This window comes from Indicator indicator, chromosome 37, assembly GCF_027791375.1.
Source record: "Indicator indicator isolate 239-I01 chromosome 37, UM_Iind_1.1, whole genome shotgun sequence".
In the NCBI taxonomy this organism is placed as follows: Eukaryota; Metazoa; Chordata; class Aves; order Piciformes; family Indicatoridae; genus Indicator; species Indicator indicator.
This window is the reverse complement of record NC_072046.1, coordinates 3,095,788-3,115,747: the sequence shown is the minus strand read 5'-3', so window position 1 is coordinate 3,115,747 and position 19,960 is coordinate 3,095,788. Positions and strand designations below refer to the sequence as shown.

General features: G+C 55.2%; 2 protein-coding genes across 2 annotated transcripts in view; both read right to left on the bottom strand.

Moving 5' to 3' along the window:
* Nucleotides 1-4,080: 4,080 nt before the first annotated feature.
* RDM1 (RAD52 motif containing 1) lies at nt 4,081-13,100 on the bottom strand. The gene is made up of 7 exons (XM_054396535.1): nt 13,014-13,100; nt 11,902-12,081; nt 10,503-10,625; nt 9,023-9,185; nt 7,677-7,775; nt 7,196-7,284; nt 4,081-4,185 (listed from the first exon to the last, which is right to left on the bottom strand). The coding sequence occupies exons 1-7, from the start codon at nt 13,098-13,100 to the stop codon at nt 4,081-4,083; spliced, it is 846 nt and encodes a 281-aa protein (XP_054252510.1).
* Nucleotides 13,101-15,191: 2,091 nt separating this feature from the next.
* LOC128978483 (sodium channel protein type 4 subunit alpha-like) overlaps nt 15,192-19,960 on the bottom strand; it is a 57,856-nt gene continuing 53,087 nt past the window's right edge. The window contains exons 25-29 of the mRNA XM_054396426.1: nt 19,341-19,371; nt 18,770-18,968; nt 17,864-17,980; nt 17,363-17,524; nt 15,192-15,392 (exon numbers count right to left, since the gene is read on the bottom strand). Coding sequence (XP_054252401.1) covers nt 15,192-15,392; nt 17,363-17,524; nt 17,864-17,980; nt 18,770-18,968; nt 19,341-19,371 — 710 coding nt within the window. The remainder of the gene's footprint in view (nt 15,393-17,362; nt 17,525-17,863; nt 17,981-18,769; nt 18,969-19,340; nt 19,372-19,960) is intronic.

The window sequence follows — 19,960 nt, the reverse complement described above, 5'->3', positions numbered from 1 at the left end:
CCTTTTCTCAGTATTTTTTTTAACCTGTCAAGGAGAGGAAATGAAGCTGACATGTGCTGCATCTATTCCTGTTCCAGGATGCAGCAAAGCTTCACGAAATGGCTTGGTTTGGCTAAGCAGGCTGGGATCCCTCATCCTGTTGTGGGTCCCCCAGCCATCCGCATTGATCTCTTCAGCTCCCTTTGCCTTCTAGCTGGAGAAACTGAGTCATTGATCTAAGAACATATAATGCAGGCAAGGTTTTCTAGCACACACACTAAAGGGTTCTGGACATCAAAGTAGTTTTGCTAAATGCACCAGAAAGAAATTTTTAGAACTCACAGCAGCTGAAGAAAGGGAAGTGGCTCAAAAGCACATTCCTCAATCACCAGGATTTTATTGTGAGACAGATCCCTGTGAAAAGGAGAAGACAAAAATGTTGATGACATTGGCACTGTGCTGTCTGCTTCCACCTGCTGGGGCACTGGCAGTGTTGTGTGTCACCACTTTCAGGAGGTGTTTGTGTCTGCTATCAGCTTGTGTGGGGTGGAACCTGTGACAGCCCCCTGCCCAGAGGGGACTTTCATAGAATGGGACCTCAAAGCTCATCCAGTTCCAGCCCCCTGCCATGGGAGGGACACCTCCCCCCAGCCCAGCTTGCTCAAGCCTCATCCAGCCTGGCCTTGAACACCTCCAGGCAGGACACATCCACAACCTTCCTGGGCAACCTGTTCCAGTGTCTCCCCACCCTCACTGTCAAGAATTTCTTCCTCATCTCCAGTCTCAATCTCCCCTCTTCCAGCTCAAAGCTTTCTCTTCAGGCTGAAAAGCCTCTACAAAATACCTACAGGTGTTTCAGCAGGAGCAGACCCTCCAGAGAATGTCTCTTCACTGCCTGCAGACCATTGTCCTGAAGGACTCTGGAATGACAAATGGGACATTGATGAGACATGAGGAGGGAATGGAAATGTCAGGGGGAAATATCCTGCAGTGGCTTTCCTAAAACATCCCTGAGTCACTGTGGGGATCATCACCACCCATGGTAGGAGCAGGCACTTGCTCCTGGCCTGCTGAAGCTAACTGTGGCCTGATGATTGATTAAGCAAGCACAGGGATGGTCCCTTAGGATGCAGACAGCTCCTGGCATTTCATCCAAAGAAGCCCTGGAGGTTTACATCTTTCCTTGTTGAGTTGCATTCCGATAGATATGGTTTGTGGTGTTCTGGTGCTGGTCATGCCCTTGGCTCAAAAAAACAGATGAAACGATTGAAAGTCATGGAGTCACAGGTGCTGGGTAGGAAGGCACCCCCAAAGCTCATCCAGTGCAACCCCCTGCAGCCAGCAGGGATAGCCCAGCCTCCACTCTCAATCTCCCTCTTTCACTTCCCAACCATCCCCCCTTGTCCTGTCACATCATCCCCTGCTCAAAACTCTGTCCCCAGCTTTCTGGGCCCTTGAAGCACTGAGAAGCCACCAGAAGGTCTCCCTGGAGCCTTCTCCTCTCCAGGCTGCCCAAGCCCAACTCTCTCAGCCTGGCCTCCCAGCAGAGGGCTTCCAGCCCTGCCAGCATCTTCATGCCCCTGGCCTCTCCCCATGCGCGCTCCTAGAGGACACTTACAAGGCCTCAGCCCAGGGCTGTCCCCTCCACGTTTGTCCTTCCACGGCAGAGCTGCCATTCCTGCGAAGAGACACGGCCCCATCACCGCCCCGCAAAGCCCCTCCCTTCCCTGCTCACACTCGCCGCGGCCCGGCCTCACCCTCGGCGCCCCAAAGCCGAGCTGTCTGCAGCCGGTAACCCGCTCCCGGTGCCCCGAGGGTGGCAGGAGGGCAGGCGGCGGTGGGGACGGGACACTCACGGCGGGGGCAGAGCCCGGCTGCAGTCCAGCAGCCGCCGGCGGCAGCGGCAAAGGGCAGGGCAGAGGCGGCGGGGCCGGGCCGGGCTGGGCACCGCCGCCAGCAGCAGCAGCAGCAGGGCCAGGAGCAGCGGGCGAGGGGGCCGGGGCCGGCCCATGGCGGAGCGGCCAACGGCGGCCGGGGTCGGCGCGGGGCTGGGGCCGGCGCGGGGCCGAGGTGGTGCGGGGCTGGGGGTCCTGCGGGCACAGGGAGCTGCGGGCATCGGCTCGGGGCGGGCTGGGGCTGCGGCAGTCTCGTCAGAGAGACAACAGAGAATAGGGTGTTGGATTGGCATAAATAGAGCTGAGACTGAGAATAAGACGGGCCTGGGGAGGCCACAGCCATGCTGGCAGGGCTGGAAGCCCTCTGCTGGGAGGCCAGGCTGAGAGAGTTGGGCTTGGGCAGCCTGGAGAGGAGAAGGCTCCAGGGAGACCTTCTGGTGGCCTCTCAGTGCTTCAAGGGCCCAGCAGAGAGCTGGGGACAGAGTTCTGAGCAGGGCCTGATGTGACAGGACAAGGGGGGATGGTTGGAAAGTGAAAGGAGATTGAGAGTGGAGAGAAGGGAGAAATGTTTGAGACTGAGGGTGGGGAGAGCCTGGCCTGGGGTGCCCAGAGAGCTGGGAGCTGCCCCATGGCTGGCACCAGTTCAGGGGAGGTTGGTTGGGGCTGGGAGCAACCTGCTGTGGTTGGGGATGTCCGTGCTGGCTGCAGGGAGTAGGATTAGATGACCTTTGGGTGTCTCTTCCAACCCAAACCAGTCTGTGGTTCTTTGAGGATTTACCACCTCCCACAGAGATCCTCTTCCTCTCCCAGGATTCCTCCTCATAGAATCACAGAATAGTAGGGGTTGGAAGGGACCTCCAGAGATCACCCAGAGCAGGTCACACAGGAACATGTCCAGGCAGGTTTTGAAAGTCACCAGAGAAGGAGACTCCACCAGCTCTCTGAGCAGCCTGCTCCAGGGCTCCAGCACCCTCACAGTAAAGAAGTTTCTCCTCATGTTGAGGTGGAACTTCCTGGGTTCCAGCTTGTATCCATTGTTCCTTGTCCTATTACTGGGTGCCAGTGAGAAGAGCCTGGCTTCTTCATCCTGACACCCACCCTTCAGATATTTATAGACATTGATCAGATCCTGTCTTAGCCTTCTCCAGACTAAACAGCCCCAGGGCTCTCAGTCTTTCTTCACAGCAGAGATGTTCCAGTCTCCCAGTCACCCTTGTAGCCTGTTGGACTCTCTCCAGCAGATCTCTGTCTCTCTTGAGTTGGGGAACCCAAAACTGGATACAGCACTGCAAGTGTGGTCTCACCAGGGCAGAGCGGAAACACTGCATCTTGCATCCTGCTTGGATTTCCCCAGTTTCAGCATCCAGCACACATTGGTGACTGGGGGAGCTCTGTGCCCCTTCCCATTGCTGAAGTTCATTGACCACTCTGAGCCAAAAAAGAAAATGGACTAAATTTAATAATAAACCTGTTTGAAAATGAGAAAGAAGCTTTGCTTTACCCAGTGTTAGCATCCCAGAGCTAGTCCCAGCCTTACATAGTGTTAGCATCCCAGCTTTCCACAGAGCTAGTCCCAGCCTTGCACAGTGTTAGCATCCCAGCTTTCCACAGAGCTAGTCCCAGCCTTGCACAGTGCTAACATCCCAGCTTTCCACAGAGCTAGTTCCAGCCTTACACAGTGCTAACATCCCAGCTTCCAGCTGTGGCTCAACACATTGCTCCAAGTCCCAGCTCCTCTCTCCAGCAGGAATTTCACCCTCAGCAGCACTCTCTCTGTGCCTGTCAGAGGTGTGTAAGCACCACAGCTACTCCTGCTGGTGACACATCTGCTGTCCTCAGCTCTCTCCTGCAGCTTAGAGTGAACCTGAGCTGTGTGGGCTGTGGGGAGGGCTCCTTCCTTTTGTTCTTCTCTTGGTGCCATGCACATCTGCTCTGCTGTCTCAATAATAACCAGGCAGCTGAGCTGCCTTCCATTTATAGCTGACCTGGATAAGTTGACAGGAAAACACTTCCCCTCCCCAAACAGCTCATTTTTGGGGGGTTTAATTTTAGTAACAGTGGGGTTTGCTGCCCATTTCCTTGGCTGTGAGGTGTGAGGAGAGAAAGCAAAGGCTGGGTGTGACGCACATGTCGTGTCCCAGCTTAGGCTTTTCTTCCTCATCAGACACCACAGAACTTCTGGAGCTGATGACAAGACAGAGCTGTACTAATTAGATGGCATCTCCCAGCTTGAGAGCTCTTCCTCCAAACTGAGATCAGACAAAACTTCTTCTTCATCGAGGTCAAACTGTTCCAAGGACAATTCGTTGACCTGCAAAGCCAAACCAAGGGTAAATTTCTATCTCCACAATGTATTTCAGCTTCATCCCTCCACACCTGCAAACAAGAGATTTTTACCAGGTACAGCAGAGCTTCCCTGGCACCACAGAATCACAGCAGGGTGGGGGTGGGAAGGGTCCTCTGGAGATCATCCAGTCCAACCCCCTGCCAGAGCAGGATGACCCAAGGCAGGTCACACAGGAACACATCCAGGTGGGCCTCGAAAGTCTCCAGAGATGGAGACTCCATCACCTCTCTGGGCAGCCTGCTCCAGGGCTCTGTTCCTCCTCATGTTCAGATGGAGCTTCCTATGTTCAACTTTATGCCCATTGCCTCTTGTCCTGTCACTGGGGAACACTGAGAAGAGTCTGGCCCTATCCTCCTGACACCCACCCCCCAGATACTTGTAAGCACTGATCAGATCCCCCCTCAGCCTCCTCCTCTCCAGGCTAACCAGCCCCAGCTCTCTCAGCCTCTCCTCAGATCAGAGCTGTTCCAGTGCCCTCAGCATCTCAGAGGCCCTGTGCTGGACTCTCTCCAGCAGTTCTTTGTCCCTCTTCAGCTGGGGAGCCCAGAACTGTACACAGTACTCCAGGTGAGGCCTCACCAGCACAGGAATTTCCCAGTTCAGGAACAATTCAGTTTTGGAAAAACTGACCTAGCATCACAAGGCAATGAACCCACAGGGCAGCCAGCAGCTCTCCTCCCAAGCAAGACCTTCCCAATTCCCGTCTGTTCCTCTTCTGGTCAGGCTGGAAGGTGCCTTGCAGAGAGCAAGCACAGAATTGCCTCCCACAGTATCACAAAGGGAAGTGAGAGAGCAGGGGAGGGCAGGGATGGCTCTGCTGGTTTGAGAAGCAGCAGACTTTCTGTTTGACCTCACTGCTCACTTCTCTCATGGTCACTGCATGTCAGGTCAGCTCTCTGTGGGTTTAAAATAGGTCAGATGGAAGGGGCTGTGCAGAGGAGAATGCACAGAACAAAACAGCAGAGATCTGTAGGCAGCAGGGGAGGGAGGGGACTCTGCCCCTCTGCTCTGCTGAGACCCCCCCTGCAGTGCTGGGGCAGCTCTGGAGTCCTCAGCACAGCACAGACAGGGACCTGGTGCAGCAGGGCCAGAGGAGGCCACAGCAATGCTGGCAGGGCTGGAAGCCCTCTGCTGGGAGGCCAGGCTGAGAGAGTTGGGCTTGGGCAGCCTGGAGAGGAGAAGGCTCCAGGGAGACCTTCTGGTGGCCTCTCAGTGCTTCAAGGGCCCAGCAGAAAGCTGGGGACAGAGTTCTGAGCAGGGCCTGATGTGACAGGACAAGGGGGGATGGTTGGGAACTGCAAGAGGGAGATTGAGAATGGAGAGAAGGGAGAAATGTTTGACACTGAGCCTGGCCCAGGCTGGGCAGAGAGCTGGGAGCTGCCCCATGGCTGGCACCACTGCAGGGGAGGTTGGTTGGGGCTGTGAGCAACCTGCTCTGGTTGGGGATGTCCCTGCTGGCTGCAGGGGGTTTGGACTGCATGACCTTTGGGGGTCTTTTCCAACATAAAGCATTCCATGATTCTATGAAATTTCATCTTCTCTACTTGCTAACCCCCCCTGATGGCTGCTAGTTACTTCTCACCCCCAAATACTCCTGTTTACTCTTCAGTAAGAGAGGAAGAATCCTGCTTGAGGACGCTGGGTGACTCAGGGTCATCAGATGGAATAATTTGTCACAGGGTGCTTTAGATACTTCTTCCACAGAAGCTGCTACAGGAGCTGGAGGCTGTGCAGCGTTGTGCTGGTGAACATCTGAGAGTGATTCTTGTCCTCAAATTACCACAGCCAAGATCTCCCTGCTCAGCAGCAGGGTTCAAACCCAGTGAGGTGGAAATTCTCAGCTCACCACTGGCTGTGCCAGCAGCTGGCACACAGAACTGTGTGTCCAGCACGTCTAGGGAGGTTCTCCTCCACCTCTACTCTGCCCTGGTGAGACCACACCTGCAATACTGTGTCCAGTTTGGGGCAACCCACTTCAGGAGAGACAAGAATCTGCTGGACAGAGTCCAATGGAGGCTATGAGGATGCTGACAGGGCTGGAACAGCGGTGTGAGGAGGAAAGGCTGGGAGCCCTGGGGCTGCTGAGTCTGGAGAGGAGAAGGCTGAGAGGGGACCTTATTAAAGTAAATATCTTGAGGGTTGGGTGTCAGGATGAAGGAGCCAGGCTCTTGTCAGTGGTGCCCAGTGATGGGACAAGGAACAACAAGGACAAGCTGGAACCCAGGAAATTCCACCTCAATATGAGGAAAAACTTGTTTGGTGTGAGGGTGCTGGAGGCCTGGGGCAGGCTGCCCTGAGAGGTTGTGGAGTCTCCTTCTCTGGAGACTTTCAAGGCCTGTCTGGATGTGTTCCTGTGTGACCTGCCCTAGATGCCCCTGCTTTGGCAGGGGGCTTGGACTGGATGATCTCCAGAGGTCCCTTCCAACTGCTACCAGTCTATGATTCCACAGGCACCTGCAAGACTTTCACCAAAGCTTTTGAGAACCATTCCTCCTGGGAAGGATGAGCTTAGGAAGTGCATTTCTAGACGGGGAGTTTGATTTATTTAAGAACTTGCACGACCACAGAATCCAGCACAGGTCACACAGGAACACATCCAGACAGGCCTTGAAAGTCTCCAGAGAAGGAGACTCCACAACCTCTCTGGGCAGCCTGCTCCAGTGCTCTGTGACCCTTACAGTAAAGAAGTTCTTCCTCATGTTGAGGAAAATCACTCTGTCAGGTGTGAGATGTCTCAGGCTGCACCATCACAGTCCTGCATCCTAACTGCTTGCTGCCTCAAATACACATTTCTGCAGAAAGATACCCCCAAAGCAGGAGTGTTCAGACCTCAGCCTCCTGTACCATTCCCAGATGTTAAGTACTTCTGGGATTTCAGCAGTGCTGTGCAAAAGGAGTGTGTCAGAAGGAGGCACAGCTGACAGCTGGATCTCCAGTGCCAAGGGGTAGCATACAGGTCCTGAATTGCTTTTACCTCAATGAGTCCCTTCAGTTCCTCTTCTGTTAAGAGGTCTGTGGGCTCTTCCTGGCAGGAATTGTACTCCACAGCCACCTTCCCATTCTCTGCAACAGAACAGCCAGAGACATGGTCAGGATCTGCTCTGTGATGAGCTCCAAACAGCAATCCTGCTCCCTAACCTTTTACAAGGGACTTCTGACAAAGGCTGGGAGTGACAGGACAAGGGCAATGGCTTTGAGGTGGGAGAGGGAGATGGAGAATGGAGATGAGGAAGCATTACAAAGCTTCCCCTGCCACCAGCAGGTCACATCCTTTCTTACATGCTGACAGCTCACAGGGTGGAATCACTCTCTGAAACCATCCCAGACCACAACACGAGTTTAGTTTTGTCCCAGGTCTCAATGAATCCCAAGAAAGGTTCAGGGAAAAAGAATTCCTGGAAGATTTAATGCCATTAGCCCAACCAGCCAGAGGTCAGTACCAAACCAGGCCTTACCCAGCACCACAAGGAGAATCTTCTGAAAGGAGCTGGACAAAGCTTTCCCAACTGCCAGCTTCTGAGCTCTTCTTGTGGCTGTGAGGAACTCGAGAGGACCTGGACACAAGCAGCAGGGTGTTACTGACATCAGTCACCACTGACACCACCACCAAGGGCTGGGTCCTGCACTTGGGTCACAATCACCCCATGGAGGCTCCAGGCTTGGGGCAGAGTGGCTGGAAACTACCTGGTGGAAAAGGACCTGGGGGGTTGGTTAACAGCAGCTGAAGATGAGCCAGCAGTGCCTAGGTGGTCAAGGCCACCAGTAGCCTGGCCTGGAGCAGCAATGGTGTGGCCAGCAGGGTTCATCCCCCTGTACTGGGCATTGGTGAGGCTGCACCTTGAATACTGGGTTCAGTTTTGTGCCCCTGACCCTAAGGACACTGAGGGGCTGAAGCAGGTCCAGAGAAGGGCAACAAAGCTGGGGAAGGGTCTGGAGAAGAGGGCTGGGGAGGAGCAGCTGAGGGAGCTGAGGGTTGTTCAGCCTGGAAAAAAGGAGGCTGAGAGGAGACCTCATTGCTCTCTACAGCTCCCTGAAAAGGAGGCTGGAGCCAGGTTGGGGTTGGGCTCTTCTCCCAAGAACAAGTGATAGGACAAGGGGAAATGGCCTCAAGTTGCTCCAGAGGTTTAGGTTGGGCATGAGGAACAATTTCCTCCCCCAAAGCGTTGTCAGGGCCTGGTCCAGGCTGCCCAGGGCAGTGCTGGAGTCCCCATCCCTGGAGGGGTCTCAAAGCTGTGCTGGTGCTGAGGGCCATGGGTTAGTGGTGCCCTGGCAGTGCTGGGTTGATGGTTGGACTCCATGATCTTAAAGATCTCTTCCAACCAGCAGCTGTATGGCTCTGCAAGATGCCACTGTGCAGAAGAAGCTCACACCAGGGAATGCAGCCAAGCACAGCTTTACAGATCTGCTTCTGTTTCAGGAGGTGGCAGCAGCATGGCAGCACCCAGAGGGGCCAAGACAGAGTGGCACAAGATCCCTGGCCCTGTGTCAGGCCTCCTGGGGCAGCAGGCAGTGTGGAGCCCTGCTGGCACCTGAGCTATGCCACGGCCATGCTCACACAGCCTGTTCACACCAGACCTGGCCCTGATGGGGAATGGAGAACGCTGCAGGCGAGAGGGCAGAGGGTCAGAAAGTGACACTGGTGTGAAGCTGGGAGGCTGAGGCACGCTCAGGATCTCACTGCACAGCTCACAAAGCCCTCAGGCTACACTCAGATACTCTCCCAGCCCCACAGACAGCACAGAAGGAAGCCCAGTGCCTGGCACAGCTGTACAAGAGGCTCCCAGCTGCACCCAGCACCTACCTTCACCATCCTCCACGTCTGCCTCGCCGAGGGCAACTCCCCTGGAGCACACCCCGTGGCTGGGCACTGTCACCTCCACAGCACACAGGAATTTCACTGACTGCCTCTGAGATGCCTTCCCCAGTTCCTTGTTCTCACCATCCAAGCCAGAGACATTCTGCAGCTGTTGGGAACACAGAAATCCTTCATCTTGATGAAATTTTGACTAGATGTAACCACTGAGGGCTATGAACCCAGTGACAGCACAAGAGGCAATGGGCACAAATTTGAATCTAGAAGTTGCATCTAAACAGGAGGAGCAACTTCTGTTCTTGGAGGGTGGCAGAGCACTGGAGCAGGCTGCCCAGAGAGGTAGTGGAGGCTCCATCTCTGGAGACATTTAAGATCTGCCTGGACATATTCCTGTGTGACCTGCTTTAAGTGATCTGCTCTGGCAGGTGGTTGGGCTGAATGATTTCCAGAGGGGGCCACAAAGGTGATCAGGGGGCTGGAGAACGTCCCCTATGGAGACAGGCTGAGAGAGTTGGGGCTGTTCAGCCTGGAGAAGAGAAGGCTCCAGGGAGACCTTAGAGCAGGAGAGCTGGGGAGGGGCTTCTGACAAGGGCTTTGAGTGCCAGGATGAGGGACAATGACTTTGAGCTGGAAGAGGGGAGAATGAGACTGGAGATGAGGAAGAAATTCTTACAGTGAGGGTGGGGAGAGACTGGCACAGGTTGCCCAGGGAGGCTGTAGATGCCCTCTCACTGGTGGTGTTCAAGGCCAGGCTGGATGAAGCCTTGAGCAAGCTGGGCTGGGGGGAGGTGTCCCTGCCCATGGCAGCGAGTTGGAACTGGATGACCTTGAAGGTCCCTTCCAACTGAAACCATTCTGTGAATCTTCACAGGTCCCTTCTGCCCTCCACCATTCTGTGTTTCTGTGAACAGAGACCTCTGCAGAGTGTGTGACTCCAGAGCTGAAGCACATAGTGGAGAGAGAGCAGGGATCTTTATTGTTCTGACCCTATTTTAGAAATACTTCAGAGTCTCCATCCTCCAAATCTGTCATCTCAGACACTTTCAGCACACAAAGACAACTGTCAGGTCCTGGCACTGTGTTAATTACAGCAGCCCTCAGCTGCAGAAACAGAAGCCCAGCCCATAGTGATCTCCCTCTAAGCTTTCAAAATACATTTATGGTCCAAAATGCCAGAATGGTGGAGGTGGGAAGGGACCTCTGGAGATCACCCAGTCCAACCCCCCCCTGCTAAAGCAGGGCACCCACAGCAGCTTGCCCAGGATCACAACGTCCAGGGGGGTTTGAAATCTCTCCTCTGGCTCTCTGCACAGCCAGCTCCAGTGTTCTGGCACCAAAATGCACCTCCTGTACCTGTCTTATTTGCTGATTTGAGGACAATTCTCATTCCACCAACAGGTCTAGTTGGGAAGGTGGGGTGGGAAGAGGATGAGGGGAAGGATGCTGAATGAATGTGAAGAGCCCTTACTGTGATGATGCGACTGGACCAGCCGTGGAAGCCCAGGTAGTGGTTGGCCAGCTCCTGACACTTGGTGCTGCTGAGAGCAAGGACTTGTTGCTGAAACCCTTTCTGCTTGGTGCAAACACAAACCTGTGCAGGAGAGAAGAGCTTTGGTTAGCCAGGCTTTGCTTGACAGGTTCCCCACTACAGACACAGCACTCATGGCTCTGGGAGAGCCACCTCCAGCTGCCCAGGGCAGTGGTTGAATCATCCCTGGAGGGGTTTCAAAGCTGTGGAGATGTGCTGCTGAGGAACATGGTTTAGTGGTGCCCTGGCAGTGCTGGATTAAGGGTTGGACACCATGAGCTGAAAGGGCTTTTCCAACCAGAATGATTCTGTCATTCTAGGATCTGAAAGTAACCTAATAGCTGATTGCATTCATGCTTCTGAGGTGTGTTAAATGCTTATCACCCAGGAAAACGAAAATTACTCAAGAGGAGGGATGCTGCCATTGTACTGCTTAGGCTGGAGTCTGGGAAGAAATTCTTTAGAGGGTGGTGAGACACTGGAGTTTGTTGCCCAGGGAGGCTGTGGATGCCTCCTCCCCAGCGGTGTTCAAGGCCAGGCTGGATGAGGCCTTGAGCAAGCTGGGCTGGTGGGAGGTGTCCCTGCCCATGGCAGGGGTTGGAACTGGATGAGCTTTGAGGTCCCTTTGAACCCAAACCATTCTGTGAATCTATGATAAATGCTACCCAGGAGTCAGAGGTGAGAGATGTCTCAGCAGTGGTAGTGCACAGACACAGATTAATAAACTTTTGGCACAGGAAGCATCAGAAATCACACAATGATAGGCACTGGAAGGGCCCTCTGGAGATCATCTAGTCCAACGCCCCTGCCAAAGAAGGGTCACCCAGGGCAGGTCACACAGGAACACATCCAGACAGGGCTGGAAAGGCTCCAGAGAAGGAGACTCCACAACCTCTCTGGGCAGCCTGCCCCAGGACCCCAGCACCCTCACACCAAACAAGTTTTTCCTCATGTTGAGGTGGAACCTCCTGGGTTCCAGCTTGTCCTTGTTGTTCCTTGTCCTATCACTGGGTACCACTGACAAGAGCCTGGCTCCTTCATCCTGACCCCCACCCCTCAGATATTGATAGACATTGATTAGATTCCCTCTCAGCCTTCCCTCCAGACTGAACAGCCCCAGGTCTGTCAGTCTTTCTTCACAGCAGAGATGTTCCAGTCCCTTCATCACCCCCTAGCTTCCCCTGGACTCTCTCCAGCAGATCCCTGCCTCTCTTGAATCGGGGAGCCCCAAACTGGACACAGCATTCCAGGTATGGTCTCACCAGGGCAGAGTAGAGGGGGAGGAGAACCTCCTTAGACAATATTCCATGTGATTCTCCCCTGGGGCTGCTGTGCTCACCTTCACAGGGGATTTCTGGAACAGCCTTTGCCCATTGCAGGCATGCTGGGCTCTGCTGGCATCTGCAGCTGAGTAAAACTTGATGACAGCATAAAACCCAGGCCCAGCCACAGCAGCGTTTCTGTGTGCCCGCAGCGAGTAGAGCAGCCCAAACTTGGAAAACACTGAGAACAGGGAATGCTGAGGAAAAACAAGAGGGAATAGAGTCATTTGAACTATCAATTGGTGCTTCAGGGGCTGAGCAAAAGCGACAGAGGATGGCTCCCAAGACCTGATGACCTAGAAGAGGAGGAAAGTTTTTAGTAGTTTAGGAGCCGTAAGCTCTGAAATAAGAAGGGAGACTGAAGATGAGTTTATCTCCATAAAAATAAGCTCAACTTGACCCTGATGACATCTCCTCTCCAGGATCACCCAGTCTCTGTATCAGGACACTGAGGGTCCACAGGAAGGCCACAAAGATGATCAGTCTGGAGCACCTCCCTTGTGGGGACAGGCTGGGAGAGTTGGGCTGTTCAGCCTGGAGAAGACTCCAGGGAGACCTTAGAGCAGCTTTCCAGTACCTGAAGGGGCTACAAGAAAGCTGAGGAGAGACTTTTGACAAGGGCTGGGAGTGACACGATGGGGGACAACGGCTTTGAGCAGGAAGAGAGGAGACTGAGAGTGGAGATGAGGAGACTGCACTCCCCAGCTCATGGAACCCATTCCTCTGGCCCTGGTGGGTCTCTTTCCCTGCTCCCCAGACCCGGAGGGATCCAGGGCCCTACTGCTCAGTCCTGGGGTGGAGTGGGGGGAGTCCAGGTCCCTGCTCCTCAGTGTCAGAGGGGGATCCCCAGCCCTTCATCCCAGCCCCGTGAGGATCCTGGCTCCCGCTTCCCAGCTCCTGGGGGTCCCGGGCCCTGGTCCTGTGGCCAGGGTACCCGGGGGGTGTCCCAATCCTCAGTGACTGGAGAATCTCAGGCCCTGCTACCCAGCTCCTGGGGGTCCCAGCCAGCAATCCGCAGCCTTGAGGGGATGGGGCCTGGGGGTTCCTTTTCCTTAGTGCCGGGAGGCTCCCGGCTCCCGCTCCTCTGCCCTTGACTGCACCCGGTGCCCGGTCCGAGGCCTCGCCTCACCTCCAGGCTCGGGTCCGGCTCCAGCCCCCACACCAGCAGCGTCCGGGCGCTGCCGGTGGGCACCCGGAACTCCACCAGCTCCGCCATGCCGGGCCGGGCCGGGCCCGCTTCCCGCCTCAGCCCGGGCCCGCCTCAGCCCTGCCCCGCTTCCCGCCTCAGCCCTGCCCCACTTCCTGCTTCCCGCCTCAGCCCGGGCCCGCCTCAGCCCTGCCCCGCTTCCCGCCTCAGCCCTGCCCCGCTTCCCGCCTCAGCCCTGCCCCACTTCCTGCTTCCCGCCTCAGCCCTGCCCCGCTTCCCGCCTCGGCCCTGCTCCTCCTCCCGCCTCGGCCCTTCCTCGCTTCCCGCCTCCCGCCTCAGCCCTGCTCCTCCTCCCGCCTCAGCCCTGCTTCTCTTCCCGCCTGGGCCCGGCCCCGGTTTCCTCCCGGCGGCGCTTCCCGCCTCAACCTGGCCGCGGCCCTGCGTGTGGGAGAGCGCACCCCAAACCCGCTTCATACCCGAAATCTGCCCTCCAAATCCACACCCTTGCCCCAGGTCGATCCCCTAAAGCGACCTCCCCGGTCTCCAAATTACCCCAACCTAAAATCTGCTCCCCCAAATCCGCTCCCAAACCCCCCCCATGAGCCCTGAATCCACTTCTCAACCCCAAATATGCTCCCCAGATTCACCTCCAGCTCCAAACGGACACCTAAAATCCACCCCAACCCCAAATCCAGCTCCCAAATCTACCCCAACCCCAAATCCCCTCTGCAGCTCCAGATCTGCCCCCTAAAGCCATCCTCAACCCCAAATCCCCTCTACAGCTCCAGATCTGCCCCCTAAATCCATCCTCAACCCCAAATCCCCTCCACAGCTCCAGATCTGCCCCCTAAATCCATCCTCAACCCCAAATCCCCTCTGTAGCTCCAGATCTGCCCCCTAAATCCATCCTCAGCCCCAAATCCACCCCCAGCTCCCAAATTTACTACAATCCCAAATCTGCTCCCCAAAATCCCCTCTACAATTCCAAATCCACCCCCAGCTCCCAGATTTACTCAAATCTGCTCACAGGATCACAGCTCACAGGATGTCAGGGGTTGGAAGAGACCCAAAGAGATCATCCAGTCCAACCACCCCCTGCCAGAGCAGGACCAGAGAATCCAGCACAGGTCACACAGGAACACATCCGGAGAGGCCTTGAAAGTCTCCAGAGAAGGAGACTCCACAACCTCTCTGGGGAGCCTGCTCCAGGGCTCTGGGACCCTTACAGTGAAGAAGTTCCTCCTCACGTTGAGATGGAACCTCCTGTGCTGTAGCTTCCATCCATTGCTCCTTGTCCTATCCCAGGGAGCAAGTGAGCAGAGCCTGTCCCCTCCCTCCTGACTTGCTGAGCAGACTCTGTCTGTCTGTCCCCTCACCAATGTCATTGATGAAGATACTGAACACACCAGACCCAGCACTGATTCCTGGGGGACTCCACTAGTTACAGCTCTCCAGCTGGACCTGGCACCATTACTCCTCAAGTTTCCTCTGCAGCTCCAAATCCACCTGGCAAATCCACTCCAACCCCAAATCGACCCCCAGCTCCCAAGATTACTCCAACCCCAAATCTGCTCCCCAAATCTCCTCTAGAGCTCCAAATCCACCACCAGCTACCAGATTTATCCAACTCTGATCCCCAACCCTACTCTACAGCTCCAAATTCACCCTCAGCTCCCAGATTTACCCAAATCTGCTCCTCAAACCCCCTCTACAGTCCAAATCCTCCTCCCAAATCCACCCTCAGCTCCCAGATTTACCCAAATCTGCTCCTCTAATGCCCTCTACAGCTCCAAGTCCACCTCCAGCTATGAGATTTGCCCAAATCACCTCCCCAAACCCCCTCTACAGCTCTAAATCCTCCCCCAGCTTCCAGATTTACCCAAATCCGCTCCCCAGATCCCCTCTACAGCTCCAAATCTGCCCTGCGAATCCACCCCAACCCCAAATCCACCTCCCCAAACCTGCCCCGCAGCCCCACACCCCCCAGCCCCACACTCCCCAGCCCAGGCAGCAGCTTGCCCTTCCTGCCCCCCATAGCTCCCCCCAAAATCCAGAGTCAGGTCGGCAGGCAGCAGGTTTATTCTCCCCTTTTCTTTACAAGGAGCAGGGCAGCCATGGCTGGCGAGGGGCTGGGGGTGCTGTGGAGCCACCCCCCCGCTGTCAAACGGTGCAGTTGCCCTCCCCGTAGCGCCGGCACTTCATCACCTTCAGGTAGGTCTCCACCTTGTGCAGGTCCTTCTTGAAGCAGGAGAGCAAGCTGTAGTTCTTCAGCAGGGCGTCCTCGTTGCGCAGGTGGATGTCAAACTTGTCATAGGTGGGCTTCAGGATCTGCAGCCCCCGTGGGCTCCTGTCCTCCAGCTCCTGCCGGGGGAGGAACAAGTTCTGCACCATCAGGATGCTGGAACGCTGCAACAGGTTGCCCAGGGAGGTCTTTGGGGCCCCATCCCAGGATGGAGTGAGGCTCGACAGGGCTGTGGGCAAGCTGATTGAGTGGGGGATGTCCCTGCTGACTGCAGAGGGGGTTGGACTGGATGAGCTCTGGAGGTCCTTTCTGACCCAGACCATTCTGGGATTCTATGAAGAGGTGCTAAGGGAGCCTGAGGATGAGCATCCTCCAAGGGGCATGAGCTCTGGAGGTCCTTTCTGACCCAGACCATTCTGGGATTCTATGAAGAGGTGCTGGGGAAGCCTGGGGATGAGCATCCTCCAAGGGGCATGAGCTCTGGAGGTCCTTTCTGACCCAGACCATTCTGGGATTCTATGAAGAGGTGCTGGGGGAGCCTGGGGATGAGCATCCTCCAAGGGGCATGAGCTCTGGAGGTCCTTTCTGACCCAGACCATTCTGGGATTCTATGAAGAGGTGCTGGGGGAGCCTGGGGATGAGCATCCTCCAAGGGGCTCATTGCCAAGACTCCCCTCTCTAGCTTTAGAGGGCCTTGAGGGGTTTCTCCCCACCCTTAACCATATTTCAGATCTGTTTTTGTGTACACAGATTGCTGCCAGTCGGAAGGGACTTGGGGACAAGGCTGCAGGGAGGACAGTGGGGTCTACTGGGGGGTCTTAAATCATGGGGGATGTTGCAGGGTCTCTCTGTAGCCAAGAAAAGAGGGAACCAGGCAAAGAATTCTCTCTTCTCCCACACTCCCAATGGACAAAGCTCTAATCATACACAAACAGAATCACCATGGTTGGAAAAGACCTCTAAGATCATAAAGACCAACCATGATCTATGTTGATACTCCTAACAAGTATCAGCATTAGGAGTTAGGAGTACTGAATCCAGTTTGGGTCTCCCCAGTTCAAGAGGGACAGGGAACTGCTGGAGAGAGTCCAGTGGAGGCTGCAAAGATGCTGAGGGACTCGGAGCAGCTCTGTGTGGAGCAAAGGCTGAGAGCCTTGGGGCTGGTTAGCCTGGAGAAGAGCAGCCCCAGAAGGGATCTGAGCAATGGTTACAAATATCTGAGGGGTGGGTGTCAAGAAGGGGCCAGGCTCTGCTCAGTGGCGTCCTGTGACAGGGCAAGGGACAATGGACACAAACTGGAACCCAGAAAGTTCCACCTCAAGATGAGGAAAAACTTGTTTGGTGTGAGGGTGCTGGAGGCCTGGAGCAGGCTGCCCAGAGAGGTTGTGGAGTCTCCTTCTCTGGAGACTTTCAAAGTCCATCTGGATGTAACCCAGGATTCCAGATGTGGCCTCCCTAAGGCAGAGTAGAGGGGGAGGAGAACCTCCCTCAACCTGCTGGCCACACTCTCCTTAATGCACCCCAGGAGCCCATTGGCCTTCTGGACCAAAGTGAGCACATTGCTGGCTCATGGGGAACTTGCTGTCCACCAGCACTCTCAGGCCTTTCTCCAGGGAGCTGCTTCCCAAAAGGTCAGCCCTCACCTGTACTGGTGCTGGGGTTGCTGGGGGTTGTTCCCTCCCAGGGACAGGACCCTACTCTTGCCCTCACTCTGCTGGTGTGGAGATGGAGCAGATCTTCTGTTGCTGCCCAGCAGGTTTAAGGAACTGAATGTTCTGTGGTGTTGGGTTTGGGAAGACTTTGGGTCTGATGTTTGGGACCTTCCTGCTGTGTTCCGCTCTCAGTGGCTATGGCAGAGCTATCAACACCTGTTTGGTGTTTTCTTATGCTCCCCAGTGAGGCAATGGTGCTGCTGGGTGTCATCATCTCATTGCTTTAAGGTCAGCAAAGCCCAGTGGATGCCAGTGGTCTTCAGAGTGGAGGGTGGGGAGATTTCTCATGGTCTTTGGATCCCATGAAGCCCCTGAGAGCTGCCCTGCACCTAGGGGGTCTCTGGGGTTCTCTGGTCATCCTACATGCTCCGACTTACCCTCATCAGAGCTTGGATCCCTTCTTCCAGGTCCTTTAGTTTCTCATACACTCTGTCTGAGGTGCCAAAAACCAGGTTGTTGGTGAAGACCTTGCTTAGGTACTGTACTGGGGTCAGCCAGGACTGGATGAGAACCAGGGAAAAACGAAGAAGCTCCATGTCCTGGGAGGAAGAAAAGCAAGAGTCAAAGCTGTGCAGGTGAAGTGTTTGGTAGAATTCCCCACGCTGCCTGTGACCCAGGACCTCCCCCTGCTTCTACAGCTTCAGCAGACACTGAGAAGTTGGCAAGCTGAGGAGCACCACCCAGCCACATGTCCTGCACATCCTGGGGATGGGAGTTTGAGTTATAGAGCATCCCAGAACTGTCATCATGCAGGGTTTAAACAGTATGGAAGGGAGAGGAGGAGTGAAGTGCTCCCAGCTGGAAACCCTCTGACCCTGAAATGGAGCCCAGCTGGGCTCTGCAAACAGCTCTGGGCTTGGCCCAAGAGGAGAACTTACAGATTTCTGCTGGGCATCATCCTTGCCCGTGGGAGCAGGGATGGCTTCCGAGTAGCAGAAGGCTGCCTGGGAATTTTTGTTGGTGTGCCTTTGGTCCTCTGGAATGTAGGTGCGTTCCTGTGGAGACAGCCCAGACACTCAGCTCTCTTCCCAAAGTGCCAACTCGAAGCCCCCCAGGGGTCTAGGTGACTGTCAGAAGGAGGTCCTGTGAAGTGTCTATGCCATCTCCCACTGCTCTCAGAGTCAGGTTTCTCTTTGAGACAGCTGACTTTGGGTATGGGCAGCAGTGGCCCTGAGGAGGGGACTGTGCAGGATCAGAGGGGGGACAGATTGCTGAGAGAACAGAGTCCAGGCTGGTGGGATGCAGAATCACAGAATTGTTTTGGTTGGAACAGACCTTTAAGGTCATTGAGTCCAACCATCAACCCAGCACTGCCAGGGCACCACTAACCCATGGCTCTCAGCATACATCTCCATGGCTTGGAACCCCTCCAGGCATGGCGACTTCACCACTGCCCTGGACAGCCTGGGCCAGGCCTTGACAACCCTTTTGGGGAAGAAATTGTTCCTCATGTCCAACCTAAACCTCTCCTGGCACAACTTGAGGCCATTTCCTTGTTGCTTATTCCTTGGGAAAAGAGCCCAACCCCTACCTGGATCCAGCCTCTTTTCAGGGAGCTGTACAGAGCAGTGAGGTCTCCCCTCAGCCTCCTTCAGGCTGCACATTCCCAGGTCCCTCAGCTGCTCCTGCCCAGCCCTGTTCTCCAGCCCTGTCCTGTTGAGACCCTTTCTCCTCATCAAGAGCTAACAGAGAAGACCCCAACAGCTGGAAGTTCTGTGTCTGGAAGATGGTCTTGAGACCCTCAGGCTGACACAGAGGAGGTACCTGGAGGCCATGACACTTACGAACTCTTTGTATGTCTCAGCAGCCAGGAGGTGAAGGTGCTGAGCTCTCAGGACAGCGTTGGCAAAGAGGTTGGAAAGGGGCATGGCTGGGAAGGTGGCAGCTTCCTGTGGCCACTGCAGTCCCAGAGCCATCACAGCAAGGAGGAGAGGAGAGATGCGTGAGCCTGCAGCAGAGCAGAGAGCAAAGGTGTGGGCAGCCCTTCAGTGACAGTGCTGAGGAGGGGCTGGCACCTGGCAAGCAATTCTTAGCCTCTTCACTCTGTGGTCACCTGCCCTGATGCCTTGTTGGACTCTGTGGGTGAGGTTAGCTCTCCCCAAAATCAAATGAACCCCCACCCCCTTTCACTGGACCTGCCCCTGGGCTTGTCCTGCTGGCAGCGCTCCAAGCAGTGTCTTCCAGGCTGAAGAGTCATTGTTATCCATGAAAACCAGAGTGTGTCCCTGTGGCTTTCCCTCTCATCCTCATGTTTTCCCACAGGTCTTGCCCTGATGAGAAGAGCAGAGGGCACTCCTCATTTTGTGATTAAGCAGGAGGTGGTGGGTACCAGGGGAGGGGCTGGCAGTGCCTCACCTCCTGCTGTGCTGCTGGCAGGAGTTGGCTGCTGCCTTCACAAGGGTGAGAGCTGCTGACACCACCTCTGCTGGCACCACCTCTGCTGGCACCACCTCCTTGTGCTACATACTTACAGGATTTGGTGATCTTTCCCAAGCCTAAAGGTTTTCAGCCCTTGACCAGGCTGCCCAGGGAGGTGGTGGAGTCACCATCCCTGGATGTGTTTAAAGTTCCTTTAGATGTGGCACTAAGTGATGTGGTTTAATGGTGAACTTGGTAGAGTAGGGCCAATGGTTGGCCCTAAGGATCTCAAGGCACTTTCCAACCTGAATGATTCTGTGATTCTAAGTGTCCATAAAGGCTCCCAGAGACCACAAAGTTAATCTCAGAACAGTACCCTTCAGTGGAGGGATGCCCTGGAGCCTGCAGGACTTGGATGTATGTATTTGACATCATCCTGATCCCCATCCTGGGCTTTGAGTCTGAGTTTGAATATCCCTGCTAACATTTACAGAATCATGGAATCACAGAACTGTTTTGGTTGGAAAAGAGCTCCAAGGTCATTGAGTCCAACCATCAACCCAGCACTGCCGAATCTCTCTCACACACATAGCGTCCTCGACAGCCACAACACACCC